Source organism: Vidua macroura, chromosome 1 (assembly GCF_024509145.1).
Source record: "Vidua macroura isolate BioBank_ID:100142 chromosome 1, ASM2450914v1, whole genome shotgun sequence".
NCBI lineage: Eukaryota > Metazoa > Chordata > Aves > Passeriformes > Viduidae > Vidua > Vidua macroura.
The window spans coordinates 83,801,838-83,821,199 of NC_071571.1; the positions used below are offsets into that span (position 1 = coordinate 83,801,838).

The 19,362-nt window shown below is 37.9% G+C and overlaps 1 protein-coding gene across 2 annotated transcripts in view; it reads right to left on the reverse strand.

The window, feature by feature from the left end:
- TENT4A (terminal nucleotidyltransferase 4A) overlaps nucleotides 1–19,362 on the reverse strand; it is a 58,941-nt gene that overhangs the window by 12,733 nt on the left and 26,846 nt on the right. For both annotated transcript variants that reach the window (XM_053991003.1, XM_053990994.1), the window contains exons 8-10: nucleotides 18,454–18,580; nucleotides 10,896–10,996; nucleotides 10,473–10,645 (exon numbers count right to left, since the gene is read on the reverse strand). In XM_053991003.1, the coding sequence (XP_053846978.1) occupies nucleotides 10,473–10,645; nucleotides 10,896–10,996; nucleotides 18,454–18,580 (401 nt within the window). The remainder of the gene's footprint in view (nucleotides 1–10,472; nucleotides 10,646–10,895; nucleotides 10,997–18,453; nucleotides 18,581–19,362) is intronic.

The following is a 19,362-nucleotide window of genomic DNA, read 5'->3' on the forward strand; positions in this document are numbered from 1 at the left end:
ACAGATCCAGGGGTTTACAGGAATTGCTGAAGTCTGAAAATACCCAACTACCTGAGTTCTTAAATGGTCAATTATTTTCTGAGTTGAAAGGTGGAAAGCAAACTACAACCTTTTAAAACAACTTTGAACACAAAAACTCTTGTAAAACTTATTTTTCAGCCATAACACAATGGCAGAAGTAGCTTCCCCTACGTTTCATTGCTGTTTTTTACCACATTCTTAACTCCAAAGCATTCTGAACTTAAAAACAATGGAAATACCTATTCTTTATCCCAAACCACTAGTGTTTTTTTCCACTGCCAGCTGTTAGGTTCAAAATACAGCAAGACATGGGGGTTGGCCAATTAGTAGTTTAGAAGTTACCACATTAAAAGGCATTATTGGCTCAGGTCATTGCCAATCTTTACTGTTGAAGTAATTACTGAAGTATTCTATTGCTCTGTCTCTAAAGATTAATTGCCTGGAAGCAAAGACTCTTCACTTAAATCACGTAAACTTCAAATAGATCTCCAGCACTACTACTTGCCCTCAAATGGCCTTGTTTTCTAAATTAGATTCTTTAGTTAGAGAATAGGCTGCTCAAGAACAGAAACAAGAAAATGTTTAAAAGCTTTTCTTGAGGAAGAAGATTATATAAGCAAGACTGACAACTGTGAATACTGAGCAGCCTAAGCAATGAGCTATTACAAAGCAAAACTTGCATCCCAGCTGAATTGAATACTCACAGTAGAAAGAGTCCTCAATAAAACCAATTTCTTAGAACAACCGGTCTTTTATTGGTCTGTATAAAGTTGTGCTTACTGAAAAATAAGATCCAGAAAGAGAGGAGCTGCTCTCCTATTAGTTCAACTAGTGACAGAAGTTACAGTATGCCTCTGTGAAGCAGATAAGTGCATCATGAATTCACCAGAGACACATACTTGTAAAAATAATCTGTGCAGGAAGTTTCTTATGTATGAGATCAGATATTTATTCTTTAATAAATATGTTCATCATAGAGGGAAACTACATGCTGTAGCATTGACCAAAAATTAAGCTTTGTTGAGGCCTGGATTAGATAGCATTTTTTTCCTTTGCCCAATCCTACAGTATCAACACTGTGGGAATGGTCTCCACAAAGATGAGTTTCCTTGGACACTTTTGGTCATGGAATTATTAAAAAGCTAATGAGAAGAGGGGGAAATGAGCAGACAAGTTCTAAGTATGCTCACAAGTACCCATGAGCTAGCAGATGGGATGGAAAAAGGGATCTTACTGTCTAGCCAAACCAATGTGCAAATCTACTGCAATGCAGCCTTCACAAACCTGACCAATGAACAATTTCAGTGTTTCCATTCAAAGGATCTCCCCTTTCTCTTCTGCTTAGATCCCTGAAGGTTCACATACCTAACTCAGATGGGATACTTCTCAATAATGAGATTTCTAAAGGGGTTTAGAGCAACAAAAAGTTGCTCAAAAGAAGAAGAGGAGCAGATGGAAAAGAGCATCACAACATTTAACTGAGATTAGGATTCACCACAAACTAAGCTTCTGTTGCTTTATTTTAATTTTGTAAAAGGTATGTTTTTCTGCCTCAAGTGTTATTTACTGAAACACACCTCATACAAGCAGATTGTATCATTTTTCCAGGGCAATCCTGCATTGCCAGTGGCATTACTGTATGGAGTTGATATTGACTGACTTATATTACTGATATTTTGATGCTCTTGATTTCTCAAGAGCATCAAAATCCTTCTGTAAAGAGTAGTATACTCATCTTAAATTGAAAGATCAAAGTTGAATCAGAAAATTTAGCCCAAACAAATTGAACAAATCTGATTTTCCATAAGCACAGCCTACACTGAAGGATTAAATCTTTCTTGGTCTTCTGGACCAGATTCTTAAGTGTAACATGCAGACTTAAAGCACTACAGAAGTTCAGATGACCTACAAGTAAATAAATGGAGGTAACACTTTTGACACGTTACGTACACATCTGGAAGACAAAAGCTCTGACCACTACAGGATGAGGACTACAGAGGTCTCTTTAAAAAAGATAAATGTTCACTAAAGGGGTAAGATCCCTCAATTGATTTTAGCAGATAATGTGGGGATAAAGCTACAAGACTGCATCTCGTAGCAGTACCTCATCCTGCAAGGAAAGTATCTTATAAAGATATGCTTTTGGAAACCAAGAAAGACTAACAGATGCAGGTTTATTCTCCTGGGATCTTTCCATTTTAAAACATGCTCTTTAACCAGTTTCAACTTCCTGATTAAGAACTTGGTATGTGGCAGGAAGGTTTCTACTACTCATAGCCTTGATTACGGTGGACTCTAATTTACTTTAATGCTGGAAAAAGAGAAAATATGGAAGACACCTAGAAACTGAAGTGTTACTGATGAACTTCTGCCTAGACAGAAACAATGAAACACTGCAGTCATATGAAAGATGAAGAACTTAAATCCAGACTTCTCTTCCTGACACAGGAGGAAAACAAAGTAAAATCATTTACTCTTCTGCAAAATGCATCTCCCATTATAAGACGACTCAGGACCCCATCACTACGAGAATGTTTACTTGCCAAAACCTCATTACTAACTAGGTCTGGCCATAAGAGTTTATTTCAATTCCATTAATAACTCAAGGCTTAAGATACCTGGTAACTTCTCAGTTAACAACAGCTACCATTTCATAGCTTTCCATTTTCAAGACAGCATGCTTTCTTAAGAGCTGAAGTCACCTAAGATTAATTCACAACCCCAGTGTGTTTAAGTTCGGCTCAATGGTAAAGGAGTCTAACTATCCTAAAGTCAGTACTCAGAAATAACAACTTAAAACAATAGAATGCAAGTTTCCTGATAGCGTGATGAATTTGAGTTTTCACCCCCACCTCCAAGAATGAACTACAAAAGTCTTGGCAAAAAGATCCTTATTGTTTCCACCCTCAAAATTTCTTCCACTAATTAAACAACTTTTTCTCTTTCCCACAGCATTCAGGAGCTGGAAGCTGTGAGAGAACAATGATCATTTCAGTAAAAATTCTGTTCCATCTTTGAAAGCAAAGAACTGAAAATTGTTGTTTATAGTTAACACTTTATACTGTACATTTTCAAGTGTTCCTCTCCTTACTTAAAATTACAGTGTTTTAACAGATGACTGCTGCCAGTCTTACTCCTTCTGCCTCTTTTCCTGTTCCAGCCTTCTCCATTACCTGTATTAGCATCTGACATTATTATGTGCTAATTCACAGAGGTGAACCATAGAAACAGTAATCACCTTCTTACTAGTTTCACTTTCTGAATCAGCTCACCACAGGATTAGGTGAACACCAGTGCAGAAAAGCAGGGGCAGCTAATGACAGGAAATTTGGCTAGCAAATACATCCTGTTACTGAATTGGCTAGTAACGTGCAAAACCACACTCCTTGGAACATAAAGCAACACCAGAGGATTTCAGACATTTCATAGCTTGTAGCCATGCACAGGAGAACTTCAATGCATGCTCTCACTGCAATGGCTTTAGCCCCAGCCTACTTAACTGGTCTTGATAAACCACCATGCTTCCAAAGGCGACTGTATGATCACCCCCTGCCCTCATCCCATTTCTTCCACATTGCCATTTCCTTTCTTGGTAGGTGGAGCCATAACTTCAACTATGATGTAAATAAAGTAGAATGGAAACAAACAGAATTTCTACTTCTATGGAAGGTCACAAAATAATTTGCATCAATATAGTTACTCCACTTCCACTGGCCAGCCTATAAACAATAAAAGTCTTGAGTTAAGGTGAAATTGGTTGATTTTTCTGCCTTTCATTGCAAAAAGAAAATATCTTGGTCACTGTGACTACCGAAGGGAGGAAATTAAAGAATACGGGATACACAAGCAAACTAAAAAAAATGCATCCTCCAAAAGCATTAGTGTTTGTTTTACAGAAAGACAATTGAAAACATCATCTAATTAGCACGTACCAGATTAAATGCAAGCCCAGTATCCCTTCAACCACACCTCATCATACCCTGAGAGGCCTGACTGCAAGCTTATTCCATGTTTTATCAATATTCACTGGATTTCAGATAAGCCATATTAAATAAAAAAGATCTCAAAAGTGCATAATTTAAAACTTCCTTTGTTGCCTCAATACTTTTATTTCACAGGCTTTCTCAACTGGTCGATATTGCTAACAATATAAGAATATTTCCACTTTGGCTTTCAAGTAATGCACTAAATTACAGGACTCATTATGAAAGCTGAACATGACCATACTAGACTATAAATACTGAATTTAGGTTTTCTTCCATCCTAAAATGGCTTAGGTACCTCTGTGGTTTTTTTTCATGGGAGGGAATGTTTAGATATACAAGATTACAGCTTAGACTGTGACATCAGAAACTAGTCTGAAGTAGACTCTTAAAAAATTATGTGCTTCTCTCCTTACTTCACTGACCTCACAGCATTAAAATCCCACTTGCTGAATTACAGATTCCCTCTGTATCCTCTGCTGCTTAGAATAACTTATTAAATAAAATTACTTTAGAATTTTGTATTCAAAATTGCGCCTTCTGCAGCTTTGCAGAATTTTCACTTCAGAAATCTTACTTCAAGTTGATATGGAGAAGAGACTGCTCAAGGAACTGATACAGAAGAACTGAAGAAGAGCATGAGACAGTATAAAACTCCACACTATCAGAGATACAGGTTAAAAACTTCAAAAACAAACATGGGGCCATACAATGAAGGAGGAAAACAGGCCAAAGCAGCACTGGGAAAATTTGTTCCCCTCTAATCCATAGCAAGTGTTCATAATCTACCTAACAACAATAAGAAAAAATAATGGCATTTCAAAGGATTTGGAGGCTTAAACTCTTAAATGCTCCAAATCAAATGTCAATTAAATGCTTTCCCCCAGTTAATACCAGGTTGTCTGTGTCTCTGCACTGAGTGTTGCCCACTGCTTTATTTGGAGACAAGCTGTCTGCAAGTCAGCACTTACATCTCTCTGAAGAGAAACATTGAGAGAGGCTTTTTAAAGAACTTGTCTGTAGTTGTTCAGGAAGGGGAGAAGCTTAGAACAGAACCTGCATTATTCTAAACAAATATGATCAACTATTTATACATATTTGAACAGTTACTTTGGTTAGGACACGAGAATATACACGCACATAAAAAGAAGAGAGAAAAATTTGTCTAGCTCCTGCTCTCAAGGCTGAGATTTTTATTAGGCAACCTCCTTTTGCCCCCACTCCTTATACACACAATTTCAACTGCAACTCTATAAATTAATCAGTCATTACAATGGATTTAACAAGACTTCAAGAAGAGCTGTTATATATTCTGAAGTGTCTGTCCTTCTACTGAAGATAAGCATGCCTCATGCCTGCAGATTTAATCACTTTTAAAAAGCACAACATTTATCCAGACAAGATATTTCATATACTCTATCACCTCTCTGTGAAGAAGAACAATAGCTCCTGCTAATAAGCTGAAATTTAGTCTGGCTCATAGCAAGGAAGGTTAGATGGTTGATAACATCATTAGGCATGTGGAGTTCAAATACTAAACCACCATTACTGTAAACCAAGTTACAGTTGCAAAAATCAATGTGGATCTTGGATGCATTCAGCAGAACTGTAAGAACAATGAGTCTTATTCTTAGTCATATTTATACATTAGTCTCAGAATGTAAGCATTCAATGAAGGTACTGAACACAAAATACTTCAATACAGTGAAAAGACAGATTCACAGAACACTGAAGGTTCTGCTCAGCAGCATATTCTCTAGCTGATGGGGCTGAACCATGAGCAGATCAAGCACTGACATTCTGATGAAAGGGTTAGCACTGGCATTCTGATGAAAGGGTTACAGTTAATTTCAAGAACCCTCTGAAAGAAGCTACTGTAAATGTTAAAAAGTTAGAAAGTGGCAAGGATTGTGTCATCTCCAAAGCTAGGCTACAGGGGTACTTTGTTCACTGAAACTTTAACTACACTGACATGACTGCAGAACTCAAGAGGTCTTCATAAAATTATCTCATCACAGAAACCTACACAACATTATCACCAGAAACACTGAGATAAGGTGTATGAAATTTGGTAAAAACAAATTTCTAGCAGACAACTTGGAGTTTCGGTGATGGACTGGATATGACATTATGTATCTATAAGGTAACAGGAAAGGGCTTTAAGAATTTCCTGTAAGCCATTTTATCTGCTACTGATATGCGGACATCACTGTCACATAAAAGCTTAAGCTTTATTTGGCATAACATCATTAGAACTGCAGAACATACTTAACACCAGAAATCAAACCAGACCAAAATGATACTGCAAAAACATACCTAAGATTATTTCTTACTTGGCAGAGACTGTTGATCGGGCAGTAGATATTCTCTAGCACTGCTCTAGGACTTCCTGAGCTACTGAAAAGCATTTTTCCACAATGCTTAAGCAATAAGAAATCCTGGTCACCAGTTATAGAGCGCAGGTCCAGAATGAAAAAATGCACACAGAAAAAAAAAAAACCCAACCAACCAACACAGCATTTTCAAGAGGAATTTGGTCACTGCTTGATTGCAAGACTGACATCTGTAACTACCCAAAGCAAGTAGAGAGCTGGGGGTGAACATAGCTCGTTCCATCTGGTTTTAGATTTACATAGCAATCACTTAACTCAGTATGAAGGTGAGATTTTTTTAATGCCAGAGGCTTGTTTTCTGTTGTCAAACAGTTTGACCCTGGCTTCCATACAATCAGAATTCACACACTTTGCGCTGTCCTTGATGACAAAGACATCTTCAACATTTGGTGGATCATGTAGGAATGCATCGTATTGTACAACTTACCTGTTTGCAGGAGTGAGGAATATACCTGGTTTTTTTCAGGGCAGCATAGGGTATTTGAAATCAGCAGAAAGCTTCATTGAGAGAAAACTGACTATACAGATCAGTTTGATAATTAACATAATTGAAAAAAATATATGAATGGTCTAATATGTTCTGATTACCAGATTCCTTGTATCCATAAGTTTTTTTAATACATGTTCTTTAGTTTGCTCCTGATCACTAATATTTACATTCTTCACAGAGCCAAGGTAACAAGGCAGGAATTTTAGTACTCAATATTTTGCATAGAACTATATTAGAAGTACTGCTGAGTGAATCAGAGCTCTGTATTGACATGTACAATGGGACAATCTCATAAACTGAACAGCTCTCCCACTAATAGTTACAGCAATACCTGAAAACAGGCTTCTCTTACACAATATCTTTGATCCAAAATTTACTGGCCCTTTGAAAAGCTGTCCTCTGTGGTTAAGATTTTGCAGTTGACTGGAACACCTACTAAAGACAGCACGGCTATAATTTCATTGGCCAAAGAGTGCTAGACTAAGGCATTTTGTAAATAGCTTTGCTGCTTTGGGAAATCCATAAAAGGATACCTTTTGCTCAAATTATGATCTGGTGTCATTAGATCAAGTTCTTAATTTTGGGCTGTGTAGACACAGTGGCCCAGAAGCATGTTCTCCTGCAAGTTAGTCCTAGATATGCAAAGTTGAAAGCAAACATCCTCCTGAGTTTCAGATGGTATGCTGAGAAAAAGCATTTAAATCTAAAATATATAGGAAAAGAGAAGACCATCCTTTAAGAAGAAAGTTCTCTTGCTCTTCAGTGTTACTTAAGTTCTCATCTTCAAAAGGCTGCCACCAGTATAGAGAACTCAGGGTAAGCTCTTACTACTGTAATCTCATTTTCTTCCATTTTTCTGAGCATATACAGACATTGAGAGGCTGACTTCTGAATGTTATGTCTGGTTTATAGCAATGCAGTCTTGAGAAAAACATGCTCCTTGTTATTGTTCTGTTTTCCTGCTGCCAGTATAAGTCTGTAACTATTGCTTTAGCTGACAGACCCATAAGTCCGAGACACCAGAACAATTATCCATTCAGCTGCTGAACCATATTTACAGATTAAAACCTGTAATGCTGTCAGAGCTCCAAGGAAGCAAATCTGTAAAAACCATACAGCACGCTGCATTGCAACCAACTACTAAACTATAGGGTTTAATAAAAATTCTAGCATCCCTGTGAGCAATACTGCACTGCTCTGATAATGCCTGCACACTCAATATATACTGCCAATATTGTTTCCAGGACACGTTGACAAATATATTCAAGGCCTCCAGACTTATTACCACTGAACAGTGATGCGATGGCTTCAAAATACAGCTACTACTTCAGAGGATGGCTGGAGAGGGGCAATGTGAGAAAGTTATGTCAGAAGTTTTCAAGCCTATTTCCTCTTCCTCAACACAAGTAAGCTGACTTCTATTATACTGGTAGGTAGAACTCAGAAAGAACCACTTGATCACTGCTACCAGTGAAACTTTAGCAGTAAATAGAAAAGCAAATACACTATCTAGTGTCTACAAATTTAACAGATAGGATTCTGCATCTCATAAACAGCAAAAGATATTCTGCAGTCATGAAAAATACACCTCCTGAAATAATGTCTTACTGTAGAGTTTGCTTAAGGTTAATAGTGACATAGGGAATAATATCTTGCTATTAAAATAAAACCTTAATTATTGGGAAGAGGTCAGCAAGCTCTAACTCTAGGGTCTCCCTGTCTCTTGCTTTTTCTTTATAATCTATTCCTTGCTTTCAGTCTTTCAGTACCGGAAAATTTCAGATGATTCAACTTTAAATAAACACAGAATCCTTCCCAAGGAACAATCCCTCCACAAGATCAGAGGTAACACTCCATGTAACTCTAAAGTGATGAGATGCACCATATTTATAATTACCTTCTTCTGAAGCTGACAGAAAAGCTTATCACATCCTGCCTATTAATAATGCACCAGAAGTTCTGGCACAAATACTAAATTGTCACACATGCCAGATATTCCTCTGCTGCAACCTGGGCACAGCACTGTGCCAGATCATGGCACAGATTACCTGACTATGGCACAATAGGCTTCTCTTCCTGAATCAGGTGCAGCTCAGGACTGCTCAGCCAGAACTTTCTCCTCCTCACACACCCAAGTAAGAGTAGGATGAACTCAGTCATTTGTCAGAAACCTGCCATTCCATTCCAAATTAAGATAACATGCTATCAGTCTGCTAAGGACATAATGCCAATATATTACCTGGCCTTTCTCACAAGTACATGTTTTTTTTATTTTGTTAGAAAACTTAGCATTTCCTTTTACTTTATGAATGCCCAAGTTGATTTCAGTTCTATCTTGCTGAGAGCTTCCTTTTCACTTTTCATTAATTTCTCTGGTATCAGGCAATGAAGTTTCACCTTCAACATCAGGCTAAACAGGACTAAGGCGAGTTCATAACTCACCACCCAATATTGTGCACTCCCAATGTAAAAATCAAATACTTGCATTTTTCGTAAAATTTATTACAGCAAAATCTTTCCCACTGATATATTTAAACCAGGAGTATGGCTAATAGCATCACTGGCAAGTATCATGCTGCTCTTTGCTCATTAGCCAGATGGTACAACTAAAACATTTGTCCTGTTTACTAAGGTGGCATAAAAAGGCAATTCAACACCAACAGAACAGTAGCATAAAGTAATTACAGAAAGTAACCAGAACATATATAGGCAGTGCTTGTCCCTCAAAAGTTACTAAATTTTTATTGAATACAATTCCCAATTTTTAATTCCATATTTAACTAGTTTTTGAAAGCAGTCAAGAAACAGGTACTTGGACCTCTCTTGGCATCATCTAGTTATTCACTGTCATAGCTGACTGCAAATTACATCTTATCCCATCAGTGCCTTTACCTATGACAAAATGCTTCAGAAGATTTACAATGAGCCACTCATGCCTTGCAGTGCTGTGCTTTGTAATCTGCATTGCCCAGTTCTGCACTGATTTAACTTTATACCAAAACAAAACCACCCGGCAGAACGTTAAAGAATCTAGGAACATACCTCAAGAGACTGCAGCCTCCTCTTCCAGGAAGTTATAAAGCCCAGCAATTACTTTAAAATAAGGAAGCTGACAAGACTTCATGCAAGTGCTCTGTTACCTTTAAAATATGAACTAACTGCTTGGCTGAAAATAATACGTATTATTCATCTTCACAGCACAATATAATGTTCATGTTCAATTTCAGGTATGGGGAACAAGGATCAGAATTTGACAATGGAAGATTTTGCTTAATGGAAGGATATATGAAGACATTTCTCCTCTTCTACTTTATTGGCTACCGTAAAATTGGGTTGTTATATTTCATTACATCTAACTACTACCACAAAGTGTACCAAAGATTTAGGATAGAAATAAGACCATTCAATTAATAAACAAAAAATTTTGATTTCAGTATTTTTTTCTGAGCAGAGGACATTACTGATTTGCTGTAGCAATTTAGGGATAGTATCACATTAACTGCTATATATACTGCTGTATCAATTGAGGCTTTGAAGATAATCTCTGCTACTTACTAGTTGAACCCATTAAAAGAAAAAGCTTACAATGTCACTGCTGGAGAGCGATGACACAGAAGAGGCAGATGAACCAGAGGATAACTGCTGTGTACTGGCCAATGACAACGCCAAGTGCTGATTGTAAGATGGTTCAGAGTCTCTGTTCTGCTGCTGTTCTCCATTGCAGAGAGACATCGGGTCTCTTATTTTCAACCTATTATCTGTTAACAGAAAACATAAGTATCATTTAAGAGCACAGAATACAAACACATGGGCCTTGAATCTAAGAAGAGCTGCAGTTTAACAAGCTAATTGAAAAACAGGCTCAGAGAAAACTAATCTTGGGTTAGAAAGTTACAGGTTCCTTCTATTTTTTTCCTGTATATCTGAATGATTAATTTCAAGGCATGAGTATTTTGAATTACATCAAAGTCAAGAAAAAATTTTAAGTTGGTTTCCTGCTATACCTACCAAGTTCAGGTGATAAATTAATTTTGCTCCCCCACTTCTTTTTAATCCAGGCCCTGTAGTCAATCACTTCTTGGGTCACTTTGATGATTCTACCTAATGTGCTAAAAAAATTTTTCAATTAAGTATTAAACAAAGACTGTTACATATTTGCAAGCATTTTAACAAGCTACCAAATTACACTAAAAGTCAGTTTAAGATATCCCTAACCAAAGAATCATCTTGAACCTTCTTTTTTTTAGCACACCATTTAATCCACTGAAGCACCACTTATATTCATACGATTTTTCTTTTACCATACTAACATGCAAGCAGTGACACACAGGTAAGATTTTTACTCTGTATTTCTAAATAGAGTGCATATTAACTATAAAGACTGCAGATGCTGATAACAGTATATTTGATAAAAGCATTTTATGGTTCTTGCATTTCTCCATACAGGAAGCTTTTCTAAAGAATCTGGATTATAAACAGGTATGGGATGTACAGAAGACAAAAAACATCACAGCACCACAACTGGCTGTGTGGAGATAGAGACCTTCACTAATCCTTGCTTCTGGATTTACAAAACAACTTGTAAGGTGATAAGGCCCCCACAATTTTAAAGGAAGTACCATGGATTGTGAAGTAGTGGAACAAGAACCAGACTGGCTCCAAAACAAGGTAGAATTTCAATAAACTCGTAACAGTAAGAGGCTCAGAGGAAACGCTTACCTGGTCCTGCTGAACAGTGACCAGTTATCAACAAAGTAGTGTTTTTCCAACACACTTTCCCAACATTCATCTATTTGAATCATACTTCTCGAGTCTTCTTGTTTGAGAGATAAATTTTCAAGCTTTCTTTTCATCAGAGACTAGTCACTGAAACACTAACTATAAACTCCACACTCAAGATACATGAAGAAATTACTATTGTACAAAAATGGGCTGTGCAAAGTTACCACTGTGGAGCAGGTAATGTTATTTTTTTAATCTTCAATGGTTACATTAAAGTTTATTTTGTACTTCACATCATAAAGGTACCTAGTACTGCTACTGGAATTTTGTTTTGGTTTAAGTATACAATGGGAAGGCAGGACATATAAAACCCTAATATATTTAGACTATCTTTACTAGGTTTCATAGTAACACTTTAGGTAGCAATAATTCTCCTACTATCCTAGCGATTACTATCTCATGCAAGACCAAATATCACATGTTCCATGTTAGTATTCCAGCTTTAAAGACATGTTACTGTTAGTACTGAAAAAGTCAGTCCAGCAAACATTGAACCAAATAATACCATCTAAATTACAAGTCTAAGTGCAGCTGCAGATGGGCCACCAGGACAGAATGCGTATCATCCACCATTCTATTTATGTAATGTGGATAAAATTACGCATGCTGGAAAATAAAATCTTGACTTTCACATGCAGAATTAAAGGTGTGGTTGTCACCACTCAGAAATCAAAGATCTGGGTTATAACAGATCATACTTTGGGAACCATGGTTCAATAGCTAAGCAGAGCACACTAAAAGAAGAACAAATGAATCAGAGGATCACATTTTGTTAATGTATACTCCCATGACATAACAGCATTTTAAATACTCAATGCAGTTCTGGTTTCTCAGTCTCAAAGAGTAAGTTGAGTAAGAGGAGACAGAATGAAGACAGGGATGACCAAAACTGCAGATTCGGCTGTGGCCCTAAAGCCACAGCTCCCAAGAGAGCCACACCAGTATGGGACTCAAAACATGCACCAGCTGGGTCTCATCAGCACCAGGACAGGAAAGGAAATCTTGCAGTTAAAAAGTTTCATCTGAGAAGGCCTTCAGAAAGTGTTGAGTTTCTACTCTAGGATTACACATAAATTTCACAACTACCACCAGCTGTGGTCTTAGAACCAGAAAGTGAACACGGGCTGAGTAACAAGCTTATTACATACAAGGAATTTGTCAAACCTGATGCTTCTTGGAGTACTGTCCTGGAAGTAAAGCAAGAGTCACAATTTCATAGCAGAAGCAAAATGAGCAATAGAGGTTGGTATTCTTAATCAGACTAAGTGACTGATATACCAAAGAACAGGCCAAATGGGTGAAGTGACTGCTACACCAACAATTGTGGCAGAGTTGCATACACGGAATGGGGGAATATATTCTCTCACCAGTTCCTTTCAAAGAGCACAGAGATCAAAGCTCTAAACTCTTTTTTTTGGTACAAAGGTAGAAAAAAGGAAATTCACTAAGTTATAAGGTCAGGAGTCCAAAGGCAGATCCATGCTACATTGCTTGTGCAGCAAAATTAAAAACGGTCATTATGAGACATTGGAAGCTGAAAGGTGATTAAGGTTATACAGACATATACTTAATAAAGTAGCAAAGAAAGAGGAAGCAAGTGTGATCAAACCAGGTATTGATCTCAAAAGAACACCATTTCCTATGTATGGGACTCAAGCACATCCATGGGTTCAAAGAACATTTTTTTTAAATAAGCATTTGAAAATTGTGCTTAAATTTTTTTCAACACTGAAAATGCTTAGGAACAAAAAAAAAACAAAAAAAACCAAACAAAAAAAACCAGAACTATTATTCTACCCTGCCTTTATTGTGAAAAATGTGATGCTTTTGGGGCTTTTATTTCAACTGAAGCCTGAATTTCTACAGATGTCTGAGACAAACAGTTCTTCAAATATGCTTGTTTGGAAGACATGAAAAAATACTGTTAACTGGTTAGTAAAATCAGACAGGTCTCCTGAGAAAGATGCCCCTTTAAGTTTTTTCCCTTAATAATATCATAAGACCAGGAATAAACTATTTACAGATCTAGTTTATTTTATAGTAAGAACTCAAAAGCTTCTTCTTTTACATGCTGCAAGACATCAGTTCACAGGGACACTTTCTTACTCTCTTTACAGCACAACTACTGGGCAAATCAATCTTCAGATCACTCTTAAAAGAATCAGAGTGATGACATCACCTTCAGCAAAATCAAATATGGAAAGCTCCAGCCAAGCTCCATATGAACAAGTGAGTAGCAGAGCCTGAAAAATATCAAGTCTATGAAAGAATGGTCAAAATAACTAAAATATCTCCCAGGTATTAAAAGTGCAATATAATCTAAAAGCACAGTAAGGTGCACCTGAGAATGATCTCCTTGAGTATGTGGGTTAAATAAAACCCCAAACCTAAAATCTTTACCCTACCAAATACACTCCATAGGAAAAGAAGGCATTCTAGTAACAGCTCCCAGAGCTCCCAGAACCATTTTGGCCAAACAGTGGCAACCCAAAGCTAACAGATAGACCAGTCAGCAAGTAGATCAGTTGAGATGAACATTAGGAAGAGACCCAAAAACATTCCAAGCACAGAGATGGAAAGATCACTTTCTATCTGGCTACTGTTGTTTTGAAGACTATCACCTGTAAATGACAACTCCAGACATGCAGTAGGAAACTGCCTAGACTTTCTCAAACTCTGACCTGTTGGCATGAGAGGTCTTTCCATTATCTAACTGCACCACGTCTAGCACAATACAGAAGACTTCCAAAGTCTAATTTATACTGAAGGGCATGTGACAGCAAAACCAAGTCCTCCATTCCTTATTGCCTATGACCTCTTCAGCTTCCCAAATGGGCTACAGAGCTGTTTAGAGATGCAGTCTGAGCACACATTCCCAGCCAAACTAGGTGACAGACCAGCGTGTGAGCCAACATCCACATCTGCGAAACAATTAACCTAAGGATGAATTTTTGTCACATCCGGAGCAGCACAACTTAGGGCTGTGAAATGATACAGTACCACACTCTCCCTCTTGCCCCAAATGTGAATTCCTGCTGCTTCTTTTACTTCTGATCAACCCATCATCAACCACAAGCTGGATCAACTTCTTGACATGACAGAAGCATTGAGATACTTGAGATACTGTTTGAGATACTTGTTTTCAGTCAGACTAAAAAGTCAATCTGACTCACCTTCTGACTGCAGGATTGCTAAATCTCATACAAGGCAAGATTCAGACTGAGAAGGAAGGAACAGCCCAGCTGACAGAAGACAGTACACAGGTACTTAGCCTGGGCAAGGTATAATATGAAATTACACCTTAATATAAAGGCCATGGAGAGGGTCATAACAGGTAATCCACTATTTAAATGAACACAAATCAATAAGCAGAGCTTATTGAGAGCTCGTTGTCAAATATCTGCTAAGGTTTCTTGTGGTTCATCAAGAGATAGGACTGGAAAAATGGTCACGGACTCAAAACAGAGTCCAAAGAAGGGCAGTGGAGCTGGTGAAGGGTCTGGAGCACGAGTTCTGAGAGGATCCAGGTTGTTTAGCCTGGGAAAATGGAAGCTCAGGGTAGACCTTATCATTCTCTACAACTACCTGAAAGGATGTTGTACCAAGTGGACATTGGTCTCTTCTCACAGATAAGTGAAAGCATAAGAGGCAATGTCCTCAGGTTGCACCACAGAAGGTTCAGATTAGATTTTAGAAAGAATTTCAGCAACAAACAGGTTGTCAAGCACTGGAACAGGGTGTCCAGGGAAGCGATGAAGTTACTGTCACTGAGTGTACTTAAAAGCCATGTTAATGTGGCACTGATGGACATGGTTTAATGGTGAGCACAGTAGTGGCTGGGTTAACAGCTGAACCCAATGATCTTAGGGGTCTTTTCCAACCTAAATGATTCTGTGAAAATATTATTCCTCACAGACTAAAGAAGTGAGCTCACTTGAGATGGCACACTCTGTCCCAGAGACAGGCTAGGGGCAAAGATCATATGAAAGCTGTTCAAAGCGCATACCGACACCAATCCTTAAGCAGGAAATAACCTGCCCATTAACTGTATTTCATAGCTAGACTCATGTCTCTGTGGCCCTAAATATTAAGAAATAAATCACAATTTTCAGTCACCTCGGCTGAAGACAAAACCCAACTTTACCTTGCATACAAGCTGTGTAAGTTCTAAATGGATCAGTCTCTCTTATTTTCCTAAGAGGAAACTCCTTTTTCCAAGATGACAGCTTGCTCTAATAAAATCAACCAAACTGTCAATTCAAGCTCTTCTAAGCCTTTCTCAGAAAGGGATAGGTGAGATTGACTGGGGACAAAATAGTGTTAAGGTAATTTCTGTAGCTGTAACAATTACCTTCAGGAGTCAGCTGATTACTGTTTCCACTGAGAAGAAAGCTTTTCCATGACAGGAGATAACTTTTAATTCCCACTACAACTCAGATGTTCTATTTGGAAGCCTGAACGATGATGGTGGTAAGAATGATGTGAATCTATCCCTTATTATTCTGTGGGACTTGCTACCACAGAATATGATAAAGAAAAAGTCCTATGCTGCTGAAGGACTTTTTTTTTCCCATTGGGACTATCAGAAGCAGCAACTCTTTAGAAAGCCTTGAATTAATGCAGACGTATTTTTGTGTTAGACTGACCCTGAAAAAGAACTACAACAATCACCAAGAAAGATGTGAAATCTGTTGAGTATCATATACAAAATAGAACTCTGTACACAGAAGCCCTCCCTGGGAAGAGGAAATATGAATTCAAACCCATCAGACAGTTCAAGACCTATTTCACTTAGGAAAAGGTTAGCCCCAATTAGGACCAAACTGAATAAACTCAGCCTGGGGAGTTCAGCCTCCTGCAACTTCCTATCCGTTCAAGTACTCTTCATTTAGTCTTGATCCCTCTAGTAGAACATGTTCTACTAGAAGCCAGTCCCTGGTCTTAAATGGAGCCCATTGTTTATGGTCACAGTTATGCTATATAACCTACCTACTAACAAGTCTAGAAAAGGGAAAAATGGATCAGGACAAAGGGATCCCAGACGGCCAGGTTTTAGGTCAGGCCACCAGAAAGGCCTTTATACAGATATGGACCACTCTGCCTTACAGCAGGAAGAGGGATCTACAGACATACCTGGATTACCCAAGCACATCAGGTTTAACTGAGACCAAACATGGACTGTTGATTTCTGCAACAAACTTGTTACCAAACAGCTTACAAGTCCTTTGGCACTGACAAGACTAGTGCCAGGGGAACTATTTGTATACAGAACTTTGTTGAATGCTGTTCCCCTTGCAAGCCAGTGGCATGATGGGTTCTGAGATTCAGATGTCACTGGCACAGACAGCCCAGAACTCACAGACAGGTCAGACATGACACCTGAACACTGCTACTGGGACTGCTCCACAGGTTTGCAGTTGTGAACAAAATTCAAACATTTCCCAGATACAGTAACAAGTGCAAGTCCAAGTGCACATACTCATGACACCTGAGGCTCCTATTAGATGCTGTATAAATATACTTTTTGATGCCTGTAGTAAATACTGACACCTCGTAAGAGAATATTCTTCAGAGAAAAAGAGAGAAGTTAATGGAGGTCAGGACCCAAGACAAGCAAAACTTCAGGAATCCCTAGGTTACTCTACCTGTACTTAGGTAAGAACGAAGTTTCAGTAGCAAGAACTGGCAGCCAATACACATTTAACAGTGACCTTTAATATCTTAAAACAGCAGTCTCAAATGTCAGTGTGCAACCTCCCTTTCTGTACGTCCATCACAGTGCAGTCTCAACCTTTGTGAATTTAATACCACTGAAAACTAAAGGATTTACAGGCACTCTTAAAGTACTGTCAGCCTTAAACTCACAAATGAAAGACTGCGTCCACTTTGATGTAAACTTACTAGAGGAAACTATTTCACCTTCCAATGACATTAATGCTGAAAGTTTACATCATGACTAGAGTTTGCAGTTGTACTGAGATGGTTTATGTGACATCTTACAGCCATCCTTCCCTGTAATTAGCTGGGGAGCTCAAAGCCATTGGGATTTTAGGGAAGTCTCAGGGAAGAGACATCCTCTGATCTAGCCCAAATTCCCACTAAGGGTTAGAACAAAAGGTGCTAGAGCAGATACATGAATGGAAATACCACATGGCTGCCATGCCTTCATTATCTTTCTCCTCTCTCTTTAAAAAAACAGAAATTGCAAAGGTGAGAGCTCAAAGTACTGGGTGCATTTCTATGAAAGACACTAAGAACTGCATTAAAAATTGCATGTCTAGAAGTATGCTACTTTTATGGCAGTTCTGACATAATGATCAAATGGGACTGATTCTATTAAGTTTTTTTAATACCCTATTTTAAGTCTTTTTTTTTAATTCTTAACTTTTAAAACAGCTTATGGGGGCATTTATTAAAGAACCAGGGAAATTCTTAGCCTTGTTGTCTAGTTTTCTAATTATCTAAACAAGTAATTTGATCACACACATTTCTTTCTGCCACAATACAGACATGCATCATACTAAACATTAAACCAGCAAACCCTCCTTTGAAATATTTCAAGCAGAATGTTGGACTCATCCTGGGTTTTATCATACTCTCTTCATTTCAGTGCTGCCCATTGAGGCATTGCACTCTCCTACCCCTGGGCAGGTTGAATTTCTGCGCAGATTTCAATACAATCACAGTTAAACAATAAATAACAACATTCATTTTATGAATCTAGAGCCAAACATTCCTAACTGGTTACATAGACAAATGGATATTGAAAAAGTGAACTAATTACCTCTCAGAATCTCTATTTGGATATGATCTTGCAAGTGGTGATACCGCATGGCTAAGAACAATGTAGGCATAATCAAAAACTTGTTTCACTTGCATGGCACCGTAAGAACTTCTGCCAACGTCGTTTCCTGAAATAATGTGACAGTCATCAGATCATCTTTTTTTTAATATCAGTTACCAAAACATTACTCTACTTAAAGACCAGAAGCCTCAACAATACAGCTTAACTGTTTAAACCAGTTATCCCATCCTAGCCACATCAGAAACACCTAAGTGTGCCTATTTCAACAAAAGAAGTTAACTTTAGGAATGACACTTAACATTATGCACTCAATTTACCACTTCTAAAATACTTGTATATAGTGCTTGAAAGAAACAGAGCATAGAGATCAGCTTAAAGGTCTTAGAGCTGTCTTCCAGAAGGAACCTACCAAGCTGAAAGCACCATGTCTCACTTACCAGTAGAGTTCCTGCAGGCCAAATTCAGTTTAAAATTTCATTTGTGTAACCTTCATTATGTCAGACAGACTCACATCATACCCTATTTAACCTTATCAAAACTACAGATTAATAAACCAGCACATACAGATATTTATCTCCACAGGATAAGCCAGTTTTTCAGAAATCTATCATAGAAGATTCCAGAAGCTGTTACAGTACTGTTTTTTGATCAAGTTTTTTGATCAAGCACTCTCAACTGCCCTACTTTAGGAATGAGTGACATTTTAACTGGAACTCTTTCCAAATCTATTGCCATGTGAAGAACTGCAGAAGTTCAGAACATTGTACACGTTCTATATCAGTGACAATGTACAAGAACAGATCACCCATCTGATACCTAGAACAATCTTGCTGTTACTAGCAGAAGGCATCTGGGGGCTTTCTGTGGATGTATTTGGCATCAGAGATC